Here is an 18,925-nt window from a genome sequence, read left to right on the forward strand (position 1 = left end):
GAAACAATAAACCAGAGATGTCAACAATCCACAAGAACAAAACAGAAACTGAGAATCACACTAGATTGCATAAAAACTGATTAGCTCATTTGTTCTTATACATAGTTTTCAGGCTTCCCCTAAGTGATACGAACTTCCTTTGTCTTTTACTATACTTTTTTTCCGACAATCTAATCTAGTTTCTTCTTTTCATAAAATACAAGGATGTTATTTGATTTCATACTATTTTCTTTGATCTTTATTTATCTTTTTTTTGGGAAGTTTTTTAGTGTGAAAAAGAGCTCAGATCACTTCAATTAATTTTACTTATTAATTCAATGAAAGCTTTTATCTTATTACATAAAACGGTTGACATGGAAAATAGTTCTGTGTTTAGTACTTAAGGTTGAGCTTGTGATCATAAATCAATAAAAAATAACTAAGTAATTAGCAATGGAAGTAAGTAGGAATTATTTGATAATACCTATGTAAACAAATTTATGCATGAATATTAATGGTGGTTCAATATTTAATTTCTTGTTTTTGAATATTCAGCCAACTTACAAAATGGACTAACACTTTAGCTAAACATAAGCAACAAATTATTTTGCAATTTATGATACTGATTATTTTAATAGTGTAATCCCGACAAAGTACACCTAAATAAACTAGCAATTGTAAATGATTTACATTTAATTCCAAAAATTTTGATCTTAGACTACAAAAGTAGTCCAATGTATCATTCATGAAAGGGTAAGGATAAAACTCCACTCTCGATCACGGTTTTAACCTTGCACCTGGCAATTAACAAAAATGAGGCGACAATTACCATTTACATTATCGTACCCTATGATGGATGGAGTGCTCCACTCTCTGTCGTTTTTGCTGGCCCACATGAGAAATGTAAGCTTTTCGTCGACGAAAATACCGCCCTATCTTTATACGGACGTGTCAAGTGTGGAACATTCAGTCATGATGGAAGAAAAATTACAACATACAAAAGCTCATACCTCTAGTCTATTCCATGATAGAAAGTATTTCAAAATATCTACAATTGAATGACGAAATAGATAAAAACAACAGCCATTACTGACTGGCTCGAATACCTGGAGTTTATCTCGAGTCTTCGTGAAAATATGAAAACCATTGAAAGGAGAGGGGGAATTTTCTCAATCAATGGTCTTTGTCTTAAAAATTGAAATAAATCACTTTTCACTATTCTCATCAAGTAGTAAGTTTTCACACTTGTAAAGTTCTATAAAGTATAGCATATAGTTGTCTAATTCACGTTTCCTCATTCGTGACGATGAAATGACTTGTGAAGTCAATGTTAAGGGATAGTTTCATTTTATTCATCAAATCCTTGTCCAAAGGAAGCTGAATAAGAAATTCAGGTTGTGATCGAAAGCAGATTCAGTTTAACATGCTTTCGGAAAAAGGTGAAAATTCAGCATCAGTTGTAAGAAAATCTAGTAAGATAACCATAATATTATGCGATGAGACTGTTCGTCGTATTTTTGCTAATGCTTTTAACATCCAAAACAATTTTGATTCACCTATTTTGTTTAAAACCGAGTTTTATGAACATTTGAGCGGCACATGATCGAATTATTCCTTAATCTAAGAGTCATTAAGTCCTACCACGTTATAAATACTGCGACCACAGTGCCATTTCTGCATAGATCACTCTTTACATAGACTGTAGTGTCGGTTGATATGTTAAGCCCGTATACCTTATTCTAGCTTCTAGACAAGCCAATTTACCTATCCATCTTGAGTCACATTTTGACCTTGTTAATTATTCACTTATTGACCCTGACTTTCTTTATATGAGCGCATGTGTGTGTACACTTTTTATCTTAATCACAACATGTCTGTAACTTATTCTTATCTGAGTAAAAAATATTCATTAACGCTTTATTAAAGGAGTTGGCTTACCTGTCATCTCCAATGTGTGTTATTTTCGCTTTGCTCTCTTCTATTCGCTTCATCCTTCTGATTTCCTGTCCAGATCAATGAGTGTATAAAATATATGTATTCGAAATCTATTCTTGTATTTGACTTATTTAATTCCGTTATTCACGAACGCGGGTTAAGTCATGTATTTCATACGAGGATAGACAGGATGTATACTTTGACAACAATCATTCATATGATCTTGGCCCCTATAAGACAATCCTTAATATTAGGTGTATAAATACTTTGGAATTTATTACTACTCCACTGCTGTCTAAGCGGTTAGCGCGAAATCCACTGGCTATTGCTTTATCTATCACTCAATGGATAAGCCACGACTAAGAGAAAGTATATAATTCAGACTGAGCAAATACCGCAAAGATAATTCCTACATATCATTTTTGAAAGCATACATTTTATATAGTGATGATTAATTTCCTTTTCTCACTTTGTTCGAACAATCCCCACATAAATAGTATGAAATCAACATCAAATAAAGTGTGAGATTAAAGTAGTGATAGAAACAGGATACGGTTATTAAAAGAATGTGAAATAAAAATCAGATATAACTGACTCGTTCTTGGACAATAAAAAGAACCTAGTCACATGTCATTTTTATGCATTAGTCCAATGGCTTTTACTGTCTAATTGGTCAGCTCGGATATTTATTTCTGCCTTTAATGTAATGCGTTTGGAATGTTACTCACTAGTGTTTTGTCAACCTTAATTATAGGCGAGTTTTTCTATTGCTTTGTTATTTTAGGGTATATGGTGCTTGCAGTTTACATTTTACTGATTGGATTGTTAAGCCCACATATGTGGTTGATACAGTCTTCTTTCTCACACTTACTAGTTGAAATGAAGTTTTGAACGGTCATGGCTATCTGTTAACATAACAGTTATTTGTGAGGACTTTATATTGTCTGTCTATCGAATAGTTTCTCTTATGCTAATAGGATGACATTAAAATAAAGCTTACCTTATCAATCATGACTCACTATTCTTTGTTGAGAATGTTACGTCAGTTTACTTACAATCAATTCTAGGCTTTTTGATACTTCTGCTTGCCATAGATTCTTATTCTGGCTGATAGTTACCGTCATACCCCCATATTTTCTTTTGATGTCTGTCAGTATCGCCAAATTGATTATATGAACTTGAGGCTATGGCATTTTATACTTCAAAGTTATCTCAATGTAAAAATTGTGACTGTAATGATTTCCACAATTGTACATACAACTTTGTCGAGACATCTTTTTCCTTATTGATACTTATTCATTTATTTTCACTTATTATTCTCAGCAGTACAGTTTCTGATAATTTTTAAGATTTCCAGAATAAATCCGTCAATGATGGCTAATAGTGATATTTTCAATCAGATTTTAATCATTGACTATTATGATTTAAAGAATTTTTTTCTTAAAGCGATTTTGATTCAGAGAATATGTGTATTAAAACATATGTATGTTTAACAACACATAGTTTTATACAATTGATAATGCATTCAGTAAACTAACTGTAGAGAATAGAGCTGAGAAAGGAACAGTATTAAAATCATACGACTAAATACTAGTGAATTAGTTTGTGTATTTTCATGGAGTACTTATGAAATGATCGTTTGCATGTTATACAAATCTTTGGGCTTTCTTTTAACTTAGTAACTACTATTATAGATAAGTTAACTTTTTAAAAATAACCATCAGTTTATTAAAATGTTGTATTTAGTATACGACAACGAAATCGACCTAGTTTTGTACCAGTTCAGAATTAAGGTGAGTTGAATGATGAGTGGAAACTATAGTGTTTACGACCACTTGTCATGACTTCTGGTGTCTTGACTAAAGGTTTAAGAAAAGAGGAAACGTCTAAATCATGTCTAGCTTATAAATATACAAGAAGATGTGGGCTTAAAGGACTATGTGTACATAAAACATTCCTTTATATTGATCGAGGAATCATCTATTTGATTTAATTTCTTTGATTTGATCACAATGAGGAAATAAACGGACATTATATATACTGAAAAAAAACATGAACATTTGTTGATTTCAATGTCACTTCGGAGTTGAAAGTAATACATTGATAATAAAGGAGTAAATCGCTACCTTACAAGGGTCGAATTCATAGTCATCGTTTATAAGAGTATTATTTGATGACTTATAAAATATACTTTCATTTTAAATAACTGTTTTACCTAAATCGCTTAAAAGATAATAAGATATAATCGAGAAAATTGCGTACATTCGTAGAGAAAAAGTTTTTATTTTCATTCCCATGTGCTTATCAATGACTGATTTCGAGTGATAAACCACTGAGTTCTAGTGAAGAGTTCAATCATATTGAGTGTGAGATAAATATGTCCACTGTCAATTGATAATGGTTAAGCGACACCGTCAGTAAAAGTGTATATTATCAGGTGTTGGTTGAGTGATTTCAAGGTTAAGCTTTGGCTGAGGATTCTGACAGTTCTGAGTCCGGTTCCTGGTAAGTTCGTCGATGTAAAACGCTGAGAAGTCTCATGTTAGGATGAAACGATTATCCATTAGTCTTTATTTTTCATACATCCTCTTTTTTTCTATCATTTCTCATTTTCTAGATTCTTATTAATAAGTTTTCTGTACGTTTACAAACGAAACTCAACCTAATACCAACTAGACATTGAACATTTGGTATTTGTTTCATCTGAACTTCTGTCTGTGTACAAAGAAATCATTGACATTTTCATTTCTAATCTATCAAATTTTATTTCTGACGGAAAACATTGTTATCAAATAACTAAAATTATCAAGGTAATGAATAAACGTGTAACGTTACTTGATGATTAGTAGGTAAATTATTTAAAAGTTGATTAGCATAATTTAGGATATGAATTAGACTGATTATCCGTTCTTTTAAATTTATTTTCATTTCCAAGTTGATCTCCACAACACTTCCATTATGAAAATCATTTTTCGAGTGTAGAGAACAAAAATAAGCTTTTATTAAATTAACTATAGTGTTGTTTAAATAAACATCATTTCAAAAAGAAGCTTAATTACAAAAGAAATTACAATGTTCATATATCCTTGTGGATAGACAAATATCTCTAAATATAGAGTCTCGCAAACAATTATACTTATGTGTTTGCACTTCAACAAAACTTATGATAGCAATGATGGACAAATTGTAGACTTCTAACATACTTGTTGGATAGACAATTGGTTGTTTACCTAGAAATATTTATGCAAGTTTATATACTTACTTCAGTGATGGACTTTCAAATTTATCATAGAGAGATATCAAACATTTTGTGTCAGATTTAATGACATTTTCAAAAGAGAATTCGATTTGATAATTTCGGATTTATTTGTTATAGTACAGCAGCCTGAATCCGGGGAATATTGTACGCAACCCTAAATTACTGGATGATATGGTTTTATAGCAACTCTCCTACAATCAACTTCGATTATGGTTAATTTAGGTTAGGCCCTCTTATTAACTTACTTAACAGATAATGTTATTTGAACAGTAATAATCTGCATATTTCTTTGTACTATTATGATCACTATCATATCTCTGTAAACGTTGAGAAGTGTGCGTTCGGAAAGGGATACATACATTTCCTATGTCACATAGTAACTTTTCAAGGTATTACGCCGATCCGTCGATATTATTCGAGACCATCCATTATTCGACTCATATATGAAGTTACGACGATCTCTCGGGTTAGTAAAATATTATAGACGATTTATTCTGAATTGTGCAGCAATACTGCCACCATTGACTGACACGTTACGTGAACGTGCCCGCACATTACATTATCAGCAGAGGCGATACAGGCATTCGAGAACGCCAAGAAGGCATTACACAAAAAAAGACACTAGCTAGACAAAAGAACGAAACCCCATTAGCTATCATTACTGATGCATCGAATGTAGCGATAGGAGCCATTTTCCAACAGTTAGTAAACGGCACGTAGGCACCACTTTCATTTTTCTCGAAGAGGTTGAATCTTACGCAAACGAATTATCTTACTTTCGGAGGAGAATTACTAGCAATTTACACTCTCGACATATAGTAGAAAGTACAAATTTTACTGTATACACGGACCACAAACCGCTCATGAAAGCATTGAGCGTAAAGCATGATAATTATTCTCTGATGGAAATCCGTCTGTTAGAATTCATTTCTCAGTTTACCTCTATATATTATCACCCAGACACTAGATTCCAGCACATACACATCAATATCGTAGGACCACTGCCGGTTTCGAATGGATAGGACTATATTTTTACATGCATCGATAGATCCACGCAATGGCCTGTAGCAGTACCGATAAAAGGTACCTCAGCCGAGTCTGTAGTCAAAGCCCTAATCAAGAATTGGATTTCTTGTTATAGTGTGCCAGCGATTATCACAACTGATAGAGCAGCTCAATTAGAAAGTCGACTCTTCCAGCAGCGTACAGAACTCCTCAGATTTAAACGTATTTGCACGGCATCTTACCAAACACGGGTCTCAAGAATCAAAGACACTAACGAAGCAAAAAGAGGAGACTCAGGTAATGGCGAGATTTGGCCTCAGGGTAAGATGGTCCCAACGCCATATAACTACAATTTTAAGTTGATGATTTCCCACTATTTTCAATATTAGTTGTAGTTCTTCCCCTTCATTGTGTACATACGGAGTATTATGCTCATTTATACACTGTAAAACGTGGAATATCTTGACGCTTATATGTATAATGTTTTCGTAAAATGATACCACATTCCTCTTATTTCTTATCAGTATTTCGCATAACCACACAGACGGGCACGAATCCAGATACACAAAAATGTTAACAGACACATTAGCTTTATCTCAATTTTGTATAGACCGATATCTTCAAAAGATTGTGCAAACACAGACATTTTTTCAGATATCTTTGTTTGCAGGCCGGAAACATTATAACAATTCTGCTACAATCAACTTCGATTATGGTTAATTTTGGTTAAGCCCTCTTGTTACCTTACTTAACAGACAATGTTATTTGAACAGTAATAATTCGCATATTTCTTTGTACTATTATGATCACTACCACATCTGTACAAACGTGCACGCTTGTTCACATGACAGACTCTAGCTAAGATGTTTATACCTTAAATATCGCTCGATGATTCATTCTCTTCCCCATGTATATATGTACTCAAGTCCTATTATTAGCCTTTGCCTTGCCTGGCTGCGCCTTATTCGATTTAACTGTAAATTTACCTCTGTGTTTGCTCGCATACACACACTCGCATCTCCACTTCAAATCCGATCGATATACTTACAGTATTGTTATCTGTGCTATCCGCTTATAAACTGTAGTCGCCGCTTCTTATTACCTTGTGATTCCAAACACCGTTGGGATTTATATAATGAGGGTCATCAAGGTGATTGATTAACGAAGCAAAACCACTATAGTTTATTATAGTGTTATGAAAATTATTCTTATTGAGCCTCATAAACATGACTTCAGTCTCATATATTAACTTTATAACCTCAGTTTATTTGACTAACGTGCATAAAGATTGAATTAAGTGTTCTTGTTGAATTTAGTTGTGTTCTTACGTTTCAGTGATATTGATTACTACCATACGGCGGGGATTGTATGAAGACATAGAAGATTAATTCATTAACTGATTGTCTCGTTCTTAGACTGTTTATTCATTATCATATATTTCAAAGTTGGATCTCTGAATATGTCCAGAGTGGAACGTAGAAACAGCACTACACTTGAAAAGTCGTAGTGACGTTATATATATGATGTAACAGAATATTTATATCATGTGTAAAATTTAATTTTCAATATTGGATAACTTCGATACCTTGTAACATATATTCTGCACATATATGAATAAAAATTCACTAAAATGACGCATTTTCTGGTTAGGAGTTCTGTGTTGATGATGACAATTTTGGAGCAAGGCCTCAGATTAAAGATAAATACTTAGCTTTAGACATGATCAATCATATTCTTAGTTCATACATCAGTGAAGCAATTCAATACGGCTCCAAAAGGAGGTTAGATGAAATAAAGAAAACTTTTCGGTCTATTCAAAGAACCAAGAAAATCTTCAACTACTGCTGCCATAAATAAAAAACACAGGTTTTCATAAACAATTATGAACATTGAATGCTCCAAAAACATTTCTCCAGAGATCAGCAATAATCTACTTTGGAGGAGAACAAACCAGCTGTCAGTTGAGGGAGGAATTTGGAAAAGATGCTGCGGATGAATCGAAACAATTGTACTGCATCACAAGGCAAGCCCCGACTTGGAATTCTCAACATAAAAATGAATGTGGCAGACTAAAAACACAGTGAATCGATTAGAGACATCAAGACCGTGAATATAACTTAGGAACAAGTAATAAGGACAGCCCAGGAAAGATTCGCTTATGAATCTCTGGTCGCCGGTCTGTGTTCCTAGAGGGGTAATAGGCTTTAGTGAGCAAGAAATCAGCTGATCAATCTAACTGATACCTTTAATAAAATGAGTGATAATAAAGATGTGAACGAACTTTCACTCAATGGAGGATTCCGTATAGATCAGGTTGATTTGCAATTGACAATAATAACAGACTCAGTTGAGTATCATTGGAAAACAAGGATCATCAAGCGTCAATGTTGTCTAATCTGGGACCCCCTAGCAACATTGACTCATGATACTACTAGGGATGGGAACCAAACCTTTCAGGCCGCCATGACTCTGTCAGAAATCTAACCAATAGATATAAGATTAGTGGTGAATAAACAATTTTCTATATCTAGTAGCAATAACCGTAGCTGTGAATTTCGAAATGCGACTCATCAACTTCGATAACTATCAATAAAATGAAGTTTTTAAAGGGTGAAAAAAATCATATGTTTCATCTAATATGTACAATTAGTTACGGTTTGAAACAATGTGAAAATTAGCTACCTAAAATTGTATGGAAAATTCTAAATGTTTTTTAGTGTAAGTGATATATTTATGTACGGATAGAAGGTAAAATAACTCTAGAAAGTAGCAGTTCTATTTAAGTTTACTTTTTATATTCCAATAAAACTTACCTACAAAAACTGTAAAATATTTTCATAAGAAATCTTGAACTATCAACTTTCGATACCAAACTTGTTGACTAAAATATACAGAAGTTATTTTGAGACCTGTGATAACACAAATTATTGATTCTTTCCATATCTGTCAAATAATGTAATCTCGTTAGACAGTTGATAGAACTTCTAGACTGTACTTTCATGTTTTGTAATGTGGAAAAGTTTAACAAAGAGTATATTATTTTTCGCCTTGATATTAAAGTGAGATTTTACTAAACTATATATATATATATATATATATATATATATATATATATATATATATATATATATATAACGTTATTTTATTACTTTAGAAAAACCAGGATTATCAACCTATCGAACTACCGAGTTCAGAAATTTAACCATAGAATTAAATTGAATTGTGGCTACCAGTAGAATCCAGGACACTTGTTTTGTCCTAATCCTGACTCGTCAACTAGAAGCACGTGTGTTTCTGTGTCGATGTTCACATAGGAACTCAAGGCTGCATGTTATGTCGAAAGAGAAGTAAATTGCTCAATTTGTGTTGCACCAATGTGATTGGGTCATGATATGAGGAAAGCGATTATATCACTACTCCGATTATCGATTGGTTTAGCTATTTATTCGTTGAGACTGCTAACCTAAGTACTATTTGGCAAATCGACCAGTAATTTTATTTATTTATTTATTTAAACACATATATATTGGTACAAAAGGGCACCAGATACATATGCGCCACATAAAATAATGAAAGTAGGAAGAGAAGGGATGAAAAGATAAGGCGGACTGAAATGTACAACCAGAAGACTCTTTCAGTTAAGAAAGTTAGAACCACTCTTTATGTAGAAAGTAAAAGAAGGTTGCAGCAGGATCGCCACTGGCTTCTATTCTGAGCCATATCCGATAACGTCTCTAGCCACTGTGTTGCACCATCTCTCGGACCCCAGCCAGGGAGTCGTGAAGGACCAACAGAAGCTAGCCCTTTGCAGCTCTCTTTCATGCCACGACACCATGTCATACACTGACCTCCTCTCCGCTTTTTCCAACCAGTCCCAGAGTCGGCAAATAATGCACGGCGTGGAAGTCTCTGGGACGACATTCGTAAAACATGTCCAAGCCACCGAAGTTGGTGTTTCAAGATGGTGACACCAATTGGATTATCGTCTCTGCGCCCGAACACACGATGTCGAACCTCTGCATCAATAACATGGTGTTGCCACTGGATGTCAGTAATCCTTCGGAGACAACGATGATCGAACACAGAGAGTCGTCTAACATCCCCAACTCGGAGAGGTCAGGTTTCACAAGCATAGAGCAAAACTGCCCTCATCGACGTGTTTTAGATCCGAACTTTTACAGCCAGACTAACATCACGAAGGCGCCAAAGATGGCCCAGATTGGCATAAGCCGCTCTGGCTTTCCTTATACGTGCATCAATCTCATCACTCACGCCACCACCAGCACTTATATAGCTACCTAGATATACGAACTTCTCAACTACTTCAATCTGCTCACCATCCAGGGTGAGTACAGGATGAGAATCCTGCCAGTCTTGTAGGAGTACTTTGCACTTGGAGGGTGCAAAGCACATGCCGTACCTGCGGACACTGATTGCCAACTGATTAAGTGCGGATTGCATGCCTTGGGCATTATCGCACAGTAAGACAATATCATCCGCATACTCGAGGTCGAGAAGTCGTTCTCCAGGCAGCAGATCCACACCACCATTACTTACATCCATTAGAGCTGTTTCCAGAATGTCATCGATAGCAAAGTTGAAGAGGAATGGTGAGATCGGGCAACCCTGCCTAACCCCACTGCTCGAATGAAACAAGGGAGAAAGGTGGTTGTATGCCCTCACTCTGCCTGAGGTGTTCGTATACAGGGCATTTAAGATGTTAATGAACTTCTCAGGCACACCCTTCTTCAATAGACAAACCCAGAGAACGGTCCTGTCCAACGAATCGAAGGCAGCCCTGATATCAAGAAACACTACGATTGTTGGCCTGCGATAAGTATGACGGTGTTCTAACATTTGGCGGAGGGTGAAGATGTGATCAATGCATCCTCGACCAGAACGAAAACCAGCCTGCTCCTCGCGAGTCAATCGTTCTCGGGTTTTAAACAACCTACGAAGAATGACAGAAGCCAATAGTTAGGACGCAATCGGAAGTAGACTTATCCCCCGATAGTTATTGCAGGAACAACGTGAACCCTTTTTAAAGATAGGGACGACTATCGACTCATTCCATGATGTTGGAACACTTTCTTGCTCCCAAACCTTTGCAAACAACACCGTTTGTTCCTTAGCCAGAAAGTCATCACCATCTTTAAAAAGAGCCGGAGGTAAGTCATCTGGGCCAGGTGGTTTGTAACGTTTCAAGAGTTGGAGTTCCTTTCGGACTTCCGCCTCGTTTGGTGGATCAGTCGTCACCGGCCATGGGGGGCAGGACAAACTGGTTGATGTTGCCGGAGCAGCAGGCCAGTTGAACTGCCCTTCGAAGAATTCCGCCCATCGTCCAAGACGTCGAGAGATATTAGTGATTGGCATCCCATCATCCTCGTAGATTGTTTCACTCACACCAGACTTCTTGCTGCCAGTGGCTCGGATGAGTTGGAAGAGCTTCCGGCAGTTACCAGATGCAGCTGCTGCTTCCATCTCATTAGCACGCTCCGACCACCAGGCTTCCCGGTCCTTACGCAAGCTTTGCCCGATTTCATTACGTAACAGCCTTCGTTTGTGGTCAAACTCACGGTCACCCGGAGTAGACCGACGGGCTTCCATCAGTTGTAAGGAGCCAGAAGAAACCCAGTGCTTGTAAGCGGGACGTTTCGTGAAGCCGCAAGCGGCTTTACTCGCCATTTTCATGGCGTCGTGAAGATGCAACCAATGCTCATCTATACTTTTCGGTGGGATGGTAGCTAGCCTAGAGGCTAACTCCGCTCGATACTTACTTGCAACAGATGTTGCAGCCAGTTTACTAACATCGATCCGTTGGTGGTGGTCAATCCTTCAGCCACTGAAAAGTAAGGTGAGATTGGCGCAGACCAGGGCATGATCAGACTCCAGATAGGTACTCCAAAAGGAGCGGCAGTCTTGTACACAACCACGCCAGCGGTAGCTGATCGCGATGTGATCAATCTGAGTCCAGGCTTGAGATGCAGAGGGAGGACGCCAGGTGGCACACCGGCGATGACTGTGCCGGAAGTTAGTGCTAGCCAGAAACAGGTTGTGGTCTGTGCACAGTTGCAGCAAATGGTCCCTGTTATCTGTCCTGCGACCAACAAGTCCCCATCGGCCACCTAAACGACTCTCTTCTGTGCCTAGACGCCCGACCTGAGCATTCAAGTCTCCGGCTAATACTACAATATCTGTCGAACGCGCTTTCTGGAGAAGAACTGTTAACTGGTGGTAAAACTCATCCTTGATTGCATCCGGGCTGCAATCTGTCGGGGCATAGGCGGAGATGACGAAAAGACACCGTTTCTCACGCCGGTTTCTTCTCACTTTGATGGAACTTTCTAATCTAACAGCACATAACCGACTGTTAATGGGGATCCAATTGATTAGTGCTGCCTCAGCCCTAGCGCTTAGTGCAACACCAACGCCAGCAAGACCAGACGAAGATGCCACAGGGTCCCCGGATAAGCGCACGTGAAACAAGCTTTTCGAAGCGACAGATGGAGAGCGAATTTGTAGTACTTGACTAGAGTCTTGAATACGGGTCTCGGATAGACAGCAAACATCAACATTAAGACTTTCTAAAGACATAGCCAGCCCCATCTGTTGTCCGATCTGCATTAGTGTGCGAACGTTGAAGGAAGCCAGCTTGAACGGCGTACGTGGTTTCAGAAAGACTGCTTCAGTATTCGTGATCTGTGGAAGCATTCACTTACAACCAGACAGTGACTGGAGATCGTTTAGATAGGACAGAGTTTCCACCATGGGCGAGCTACTGCATAAGTTGGAAAGGAAGGATACACAAATTGGGAATAAAGGGAGTGAAAAAGCGACGTAGTAAATAATAATAATAATAATAATAATAATAATAATGGTAATAATAATAATAGTGTAAATTGTCTTGCTTCTAGTATGAGCGAGAATAGTATCGTCAATAGAATTCATCATTTCATTTATTTGCGTGTGAGCTGTGATACTGCCCGGGTGCCCAAGACCGAAACAGACGGTTTCCTAAGGGGGCCACACCCAGAGCCTTTGACCTAAAGGTCTGATCCACAAGGCAGTGGAGCATCGTGAGGAGATGCAGTCCCATGGTAGCCGTTGACCAACAGCAGGTTCATTCGCCATTCGTTCCATCAGGATACTGGAGCCCATGTGCACCATTGGTTTGGAATCAGGGTTTTCCAACTCCCCTAGGTGGACCCTCCGTGTCCACCAATCCGGTTATAGCGCCGGACATTCGCTTTTCGTTCTCTCACTTTCGTAAACAACACCCCTGCCACGAGAAGGCAGTGAGTAGGACTTCCCTGGCAGAGGCTATATATTCGCTGGCCATGAGAGAGCATTTCGAGAGGGAGAGTGGACTCTCCCCACTCTCGGCCGTACCAGTAAACAACAACCAAAAGCTTAAAGTTTATTGGTTCTCAATCTCGTTATAACCTAGTGTTCAAATATAAAAGGAAAATAGAAAACGAATCAGTTCTTAACTGCAGTCAATTCATTTATGACTCGAAACTTATACAATAACATACCTGAAATGTATGACTATACAGCAATACAATTAGTAAATTACAATTTGTGTACTACTTGGTCATAAGAGAGACAAGGTCAGAGTAATAGGGGAATAACATTGAAGAAATGTCTGGAATTATAAGACGTCTGACTACGAAAGATCAAACAGAAGCCTAGAAATAGGATAACATGGAAGCAGATAAAATAGTTCAAGCATCTTCCAATCCTATTATAAAAAATAAATAAAGCCGTTCGTATGATATTTTAAAAAGTCATACTTCCGTACTATTGGCCCCATTATATTTCTCCATTTTTTTCCTTCAAACAACATCTTGTTATCGCTCAAGCTACTGAGCTCATATGGCAACTTGTTCGATGGATATGAATATAAATGTATATGTATTAGTTTGAGTTTCCCCGTTGTTGATATTTAAGGACTGCATTTGTTCAGTCTTGTGCTTAGTGGTAATGTCATGATAATCCATCCGGGGTGGAGAAATACCAAAATATACTGATCAAATTTAGCCCCTAATATCAGCCATGTAGAAAATCGAACCCTTATACATATCATAAGACATTAACATATTTTTATGAGACTCTAACGACTTGCGATATGATTTGGAGCTATGGTCTAAAAGAGAAACATAAGTTTTAGAGAACTTGACCCATGTTTTATTTTATTGAGATATATTTATTATAAAAATGAAGTTTCGGCACATATTTCGTGTAAATGTATGCTACTTATAAGTAGCTAAACGTAATATCGAAAATTACCAGCGTTAATGACTCGATTATAATACGAATTCTTTTTATATAGTTGAAATCATGAGTCAATTGAAGCTAGATCACCATATAAAACCTGGAAGCACTGGATAGCCGTTTCGTCCTAATGTGGGACTCTTCAGCAGTGCGCATTCACGATCCCGCCTCGCGAGATTCCAACCCAAGACCTATCAGTCTCGCGCGTGAGCGCTTAACCACTAGACCACTGAGCCGGCATCCAGTGAATTGGTTATAATACGTAGAATATGTATACGTTAACAAACAAATCTTCCAACCGAATAGAAAGTTTCATACTGTACCTTTTAAATTTAATCTGATATCCCAACTAAAGGATTCTATTTTAAAAGATTATGTATATATATGTCTTACTACATAGGATATCACGATTTCACTTGGGTGGGTGCCCAACTAGTGAGAAAATTCTGGGAGTTCAACAGTGAAGACAAACGGTTTACAGTGTCAATACAAATATAATTTGATATTATTTCGTCTTGACATTTAAGGAGTGAAAGTAGTGTTTTACTATGGAAATAAGCTTAGAGAATAGATGTATACTTAGAAAGGTAGCTGAAATATTCTTCTAGATTTTTATCGGAATTCGGCTGCATCACAAGACTTACAGATGCAAACAGTCTTCCACTAGATGGCCAAATTCTTCTAAATTAACAAAAAGGTTTTTCAAAATCAAAGGTCTATAATTAAAAAGTAATCATTTGGGAAATTATAGGTTATATAGTGTCCTGTAATATAGTTGCATTTTAGTTTACACTACAATCTACCTGATAAAATTTCCGTTCATAACTCACTGATTCTGTAAGTGATGGCCAGTATACATCTTGCAATAATAATTAAGTTTCTATATTTTGTTATTGTCGGTTATCATATCTAATTGTAAAATTAGTGTTTGCTTCAAAAATTTTTGAAACACGTAAAGTTAGCTTATTTTCAAACTAGGATGAAGCTGTCAATTATCCTTTTTATGGCATTATCTTGCGTCTAATATATGTTCGAAACAATCTACAATGGATACTGAAAGATACATAATCAGCCTGTATTTAAGGTTGGTTTTGCAGGCATTATTAGTTTTCGGAAATATGCTTTGAGAACAATATAGAGATTGTTTTTCGAAGTGAATTATTATAATCTAGGTTGTCTTGTTTCAAACTTCACCATTGTTTTTCGCAAAACGGCTATATATTCTCATTCCAAAAGTTTTATGTAAACGTCTCTAACTGAAGAGAGTCTTCAAAGTGGGATGAGCCGATTTTATTCTTTTGATTTAGCCTTCTATTTTATAATATCTGTAAACGCAGATTGTCATGTGGCCAGTTGTAACCTATATTTTATATGGTTTCACTAACAATAGGTTAATTCTTTTTTGTTGATACAATTTTGTAGGCGGGATCGCTTCTTTATTCCAATTGTCTTTTTATCACTGCCTCATGTCATAAAAGTCTGTAGTATCGTTTGACATGTTAAGCCCATATGCCTTATTCTTACTTCTGGCCAAGCCAATTCGCCTGTCCATTATGAGTCATGTTTACAACTTGTCAATTATTCACTTTTAATGCTGACCATTTTTATATGAGCGTATGTGTATGTACATTTCTTATCCTGTTTATCACATGTCTGTCATTTATTTTTGTCTGACTATAAATACTGATTAACGCTTGCTAATAACGAGTTGGTTTCCCCGCCATCTCCAATACGCGTTATTTTTGCTTCGCTCTCGAGTTGACTTACATGCCTTCTCCACTACACATCGTCTTTTCTTCGCTCGCTAACATTTGCTCATGTGCTCACAGCTTTCTGACCTTCGTTATTTGTCAATAAAAATGTAGTTGCCGCTTCCCTTCGCCTTCTGATATTATGCACCGTTAAGACTTGTATTATAAGGGTTATCAAGTTGAACGATTAGCGAAGCACGGCACTACAAGTCTTATGGGGCTTCAATGTAGAACAACTACATTAGAAATTGAAAATCAATAACTTACGCCAACAATAATAGCCTCTGGGAAAACAGGGTCGTAAAATTAGAATTTTTAGCCCTGGCATTGTAACCAGCTGGTGAACTAATCCTTGGGATTTCTCGGTTGCTAAATGATAACCACACATCTGGACATAAATGTCTACATTAATACTTAGCCAAAGATATCATTGTGGGGCCCACAAATGTAGAGAGAATTTTCAGTGCAAAATAAAAATTAAATAGTAGTTTTGTATTTTGTCACACACAATTCGTCTTCAGGTTACAACCTTTTATTAACTGCCCAATACTAAAGTAGGCCATATAGTAGTGTAAAATTGAGTACAGTAACTTTTAAAAGAGGGATTAAACCGCCCAGGTAGTAAACACTAAATTTTATATACTACTTAGTAATAATTTTTAAAGAAGCCAGGTACTTACAATAAAACAAAACATAGATTCCTTCATCAAACAACGACAAATCCGAAGTTCTATAAGAATGTTTAGATGTGGTTATCGCAATCTTACGGATTGCTAGGTAGCAATCAGAAAACATAAACACGACTGAAACCAGAACGAGCGACAAGTGGATTTTAAAAACTGTGAACAAAATAGGATAATGTTGTATGTAAAGAACTAAAAGCAGTTCCAGCAAATCAACATGAAAGTCTATTCTAAGGTTTTGAAAAAAATATCAGGGCTTTTTTTATAGGACTTTAAGGGGAATTTATTTCAAATGGTGATGAACATTCATGTTCAATAGAAAGAATATCCCAACAACCTACCCAGCTTCAATGAACTAACGCATACCGAGCGTTTCATTAAAAGTTTGAGTTAGGACTCAACGTGCTCCAGTGGATACCCTTAGGCATTTACAATACTACCAGGTTATCTCGTATTCTTCAAGTAATAAAGATTTGATGTCTTCAAGTCGTCGTTAGATCCGAACCTAAATGCACATCCCGATTTTTTGGCTCATCATTGAGTACGATCCAGCGTCTTCACTCGTATGAAGGGCGAAAGCACAATGAGTGAGGTTGAATGTATTTATCATTATCGGTGTACGGAAATACCTGTGGATCATTTTGGTCAACATATCCCATTTTATATGAAGATACTTTTCAGAATAACGGGATTGTGCAGACTGTGGCAGAGAAGTAACGGCAGTCATAAAGATATACGCAAACTGACGTACATCTTCAGACACTAGACCGTTGGCTTTTACTATAGTCCGGAATATGAATGTCCTCTAGTTTACATTTAACGTGTCGTTTCGAAACAAAACGTCCCTATGAGTTTCTGTTTGCTTACACAATGACAGTCAGTGACTAAATTGTCTTATGTAAGATCGATATGTGGAGAATATGAATGATTTTATCTCAGTGACACTGATTTAAAAAAAATAATGCTCCAGTAAATACTCAAGTTAATTAGGAACAAAATGCAAACCATAGTGACCGAAAAATATGTTGTAAGCATTATTTTTATGTCGTTAACAAAATAGTAGTGGTCATGAAGCAGAAGTTTGAAAACCAATCATATTTCTAACTATTCATTATTTTAAGCTCTTCTTGTTCATTTGCCTCAACCCTGCCCCATGCTACATGTGACACGAATTTTCCAAACTGTTCTCTGAGTCTTTCCCCATCCTTCGGTATATTGGAGAATAGGTGAAGTATTTTATGCAGGTCGTCTGCTGTAAGTAACAGGTGATTTTGCATATATTTAGCTTACGCAGAGAAACTGGGTCTCGAGTTGATGTATCTGGTTTTTTGTGACAAATGATGCACATTTGCTGTTCGCTCAAGCCCAAACTAGACGGCACTTCTCGATACCTACAAAAAGTGTCAGTAAGAAAAACTTACCAATTATGTAAATCGTCTATGTGATAAGGATTATCAGGATTATATACAAAAACTACTCCATGAGATCCTCTGAAAATAGCTGGCCAGCAAGTTTCATATCTATGGGGCATCACAAATATTACTAGAGAATTACTTTCTATCTCCACTTGCATCCCATAGCTCGACTTCAACTTTACTGGGTTTTCCTTTTATTTTGATTTTTTGTTCATATTCTAATATTCTACATTGTAAAGATAGGATATTATGAGTATTTAGACAATTATTTAACAGGTAAGTAATAGACATGCCTGACACCAGTGGTTGGATGATATCCACCGGTAACCTGATCTACAGCTTCTGAAAGAAAGTTGCAGATATATGATTTGCCACACTAAAATATCGAAAATCAGATAATTCTTTATAAATGATAACCTCGTTTGGACCGACCACAACCAACTTAAGGTGATTCATGATTATTAAAACATAGATTCTACATATATTAACAAATAATTATCGTAATTCAAACTAAATGTCTTTTCAAAAAAATAAGATGTAAGTTACTGTAAAATTTCACTGATGATTGCCATGACAACCACTCAATCGGTTTTGCGACAATTTGAATGTACCAAAGGGAAGTAT

At 36.5% G+C, this 18,925-nt stretch overlaps 2 protein-coding genes across 2 annotated transcripts; one reads left to right on the plus strand and one right to left on the minus strand.

Annotated features, from left to right (window-relative positions):
• Positions 1–792: 792 nt before the first annotated feature.
• On the plus strand, positions 793–1,041 carry Smp_202010 (uncharacterized protein; the record flags this gene model as incomplete). The annotated part of the gene is made up of 1 exon (XM_018799049.1): positions 793–1,041. One exon carries the CDS (start codon positions 793–795, stop codon positions 1,039–1,041), a length of 249 nt encoding a protein of 82 aa, XP_018650876.1.
• A 16,942-nt stretch (positions 1,042–17,983) lies between these two features.
• Smp_174780 (hypothetical protein) lies at positions 17,984–18,873 on the minus strand (the record flags this gene model as incomplete). The annotated part of the gene is made up of 5 exons (XM_018799050.1): positions 17,984–18,138; positions 18,177–18,277; positions 18,308–18,406; positions 18,441–18,527; positions 18,848–18,873. 5 exons carry the CDS (start codon positions 18,871–18,873, stop codon positions 17,987–17,989), a joined length of 465 nt encoding a protein of 154 aa, XP_018650877.1. The 3' UTR covers positions 17,984–17,986.
• Positions 18,874–18,925: the final 52 nt, after the last annotated feature.

Source organism: Schistosoma mansoni, chromosome 3 (genome assembly GCF_000237925.1).
Source record: "Schistosoma mansoni strain Puerto Rico chromosome 3, complete genome".
Lineage (NCBI taxonomy): Eukaryota > Metazoa > Platyhelminthes > Trematoda > Strigeidida > Schistosomatidae > Schistosoma > Schistosoma mansoni.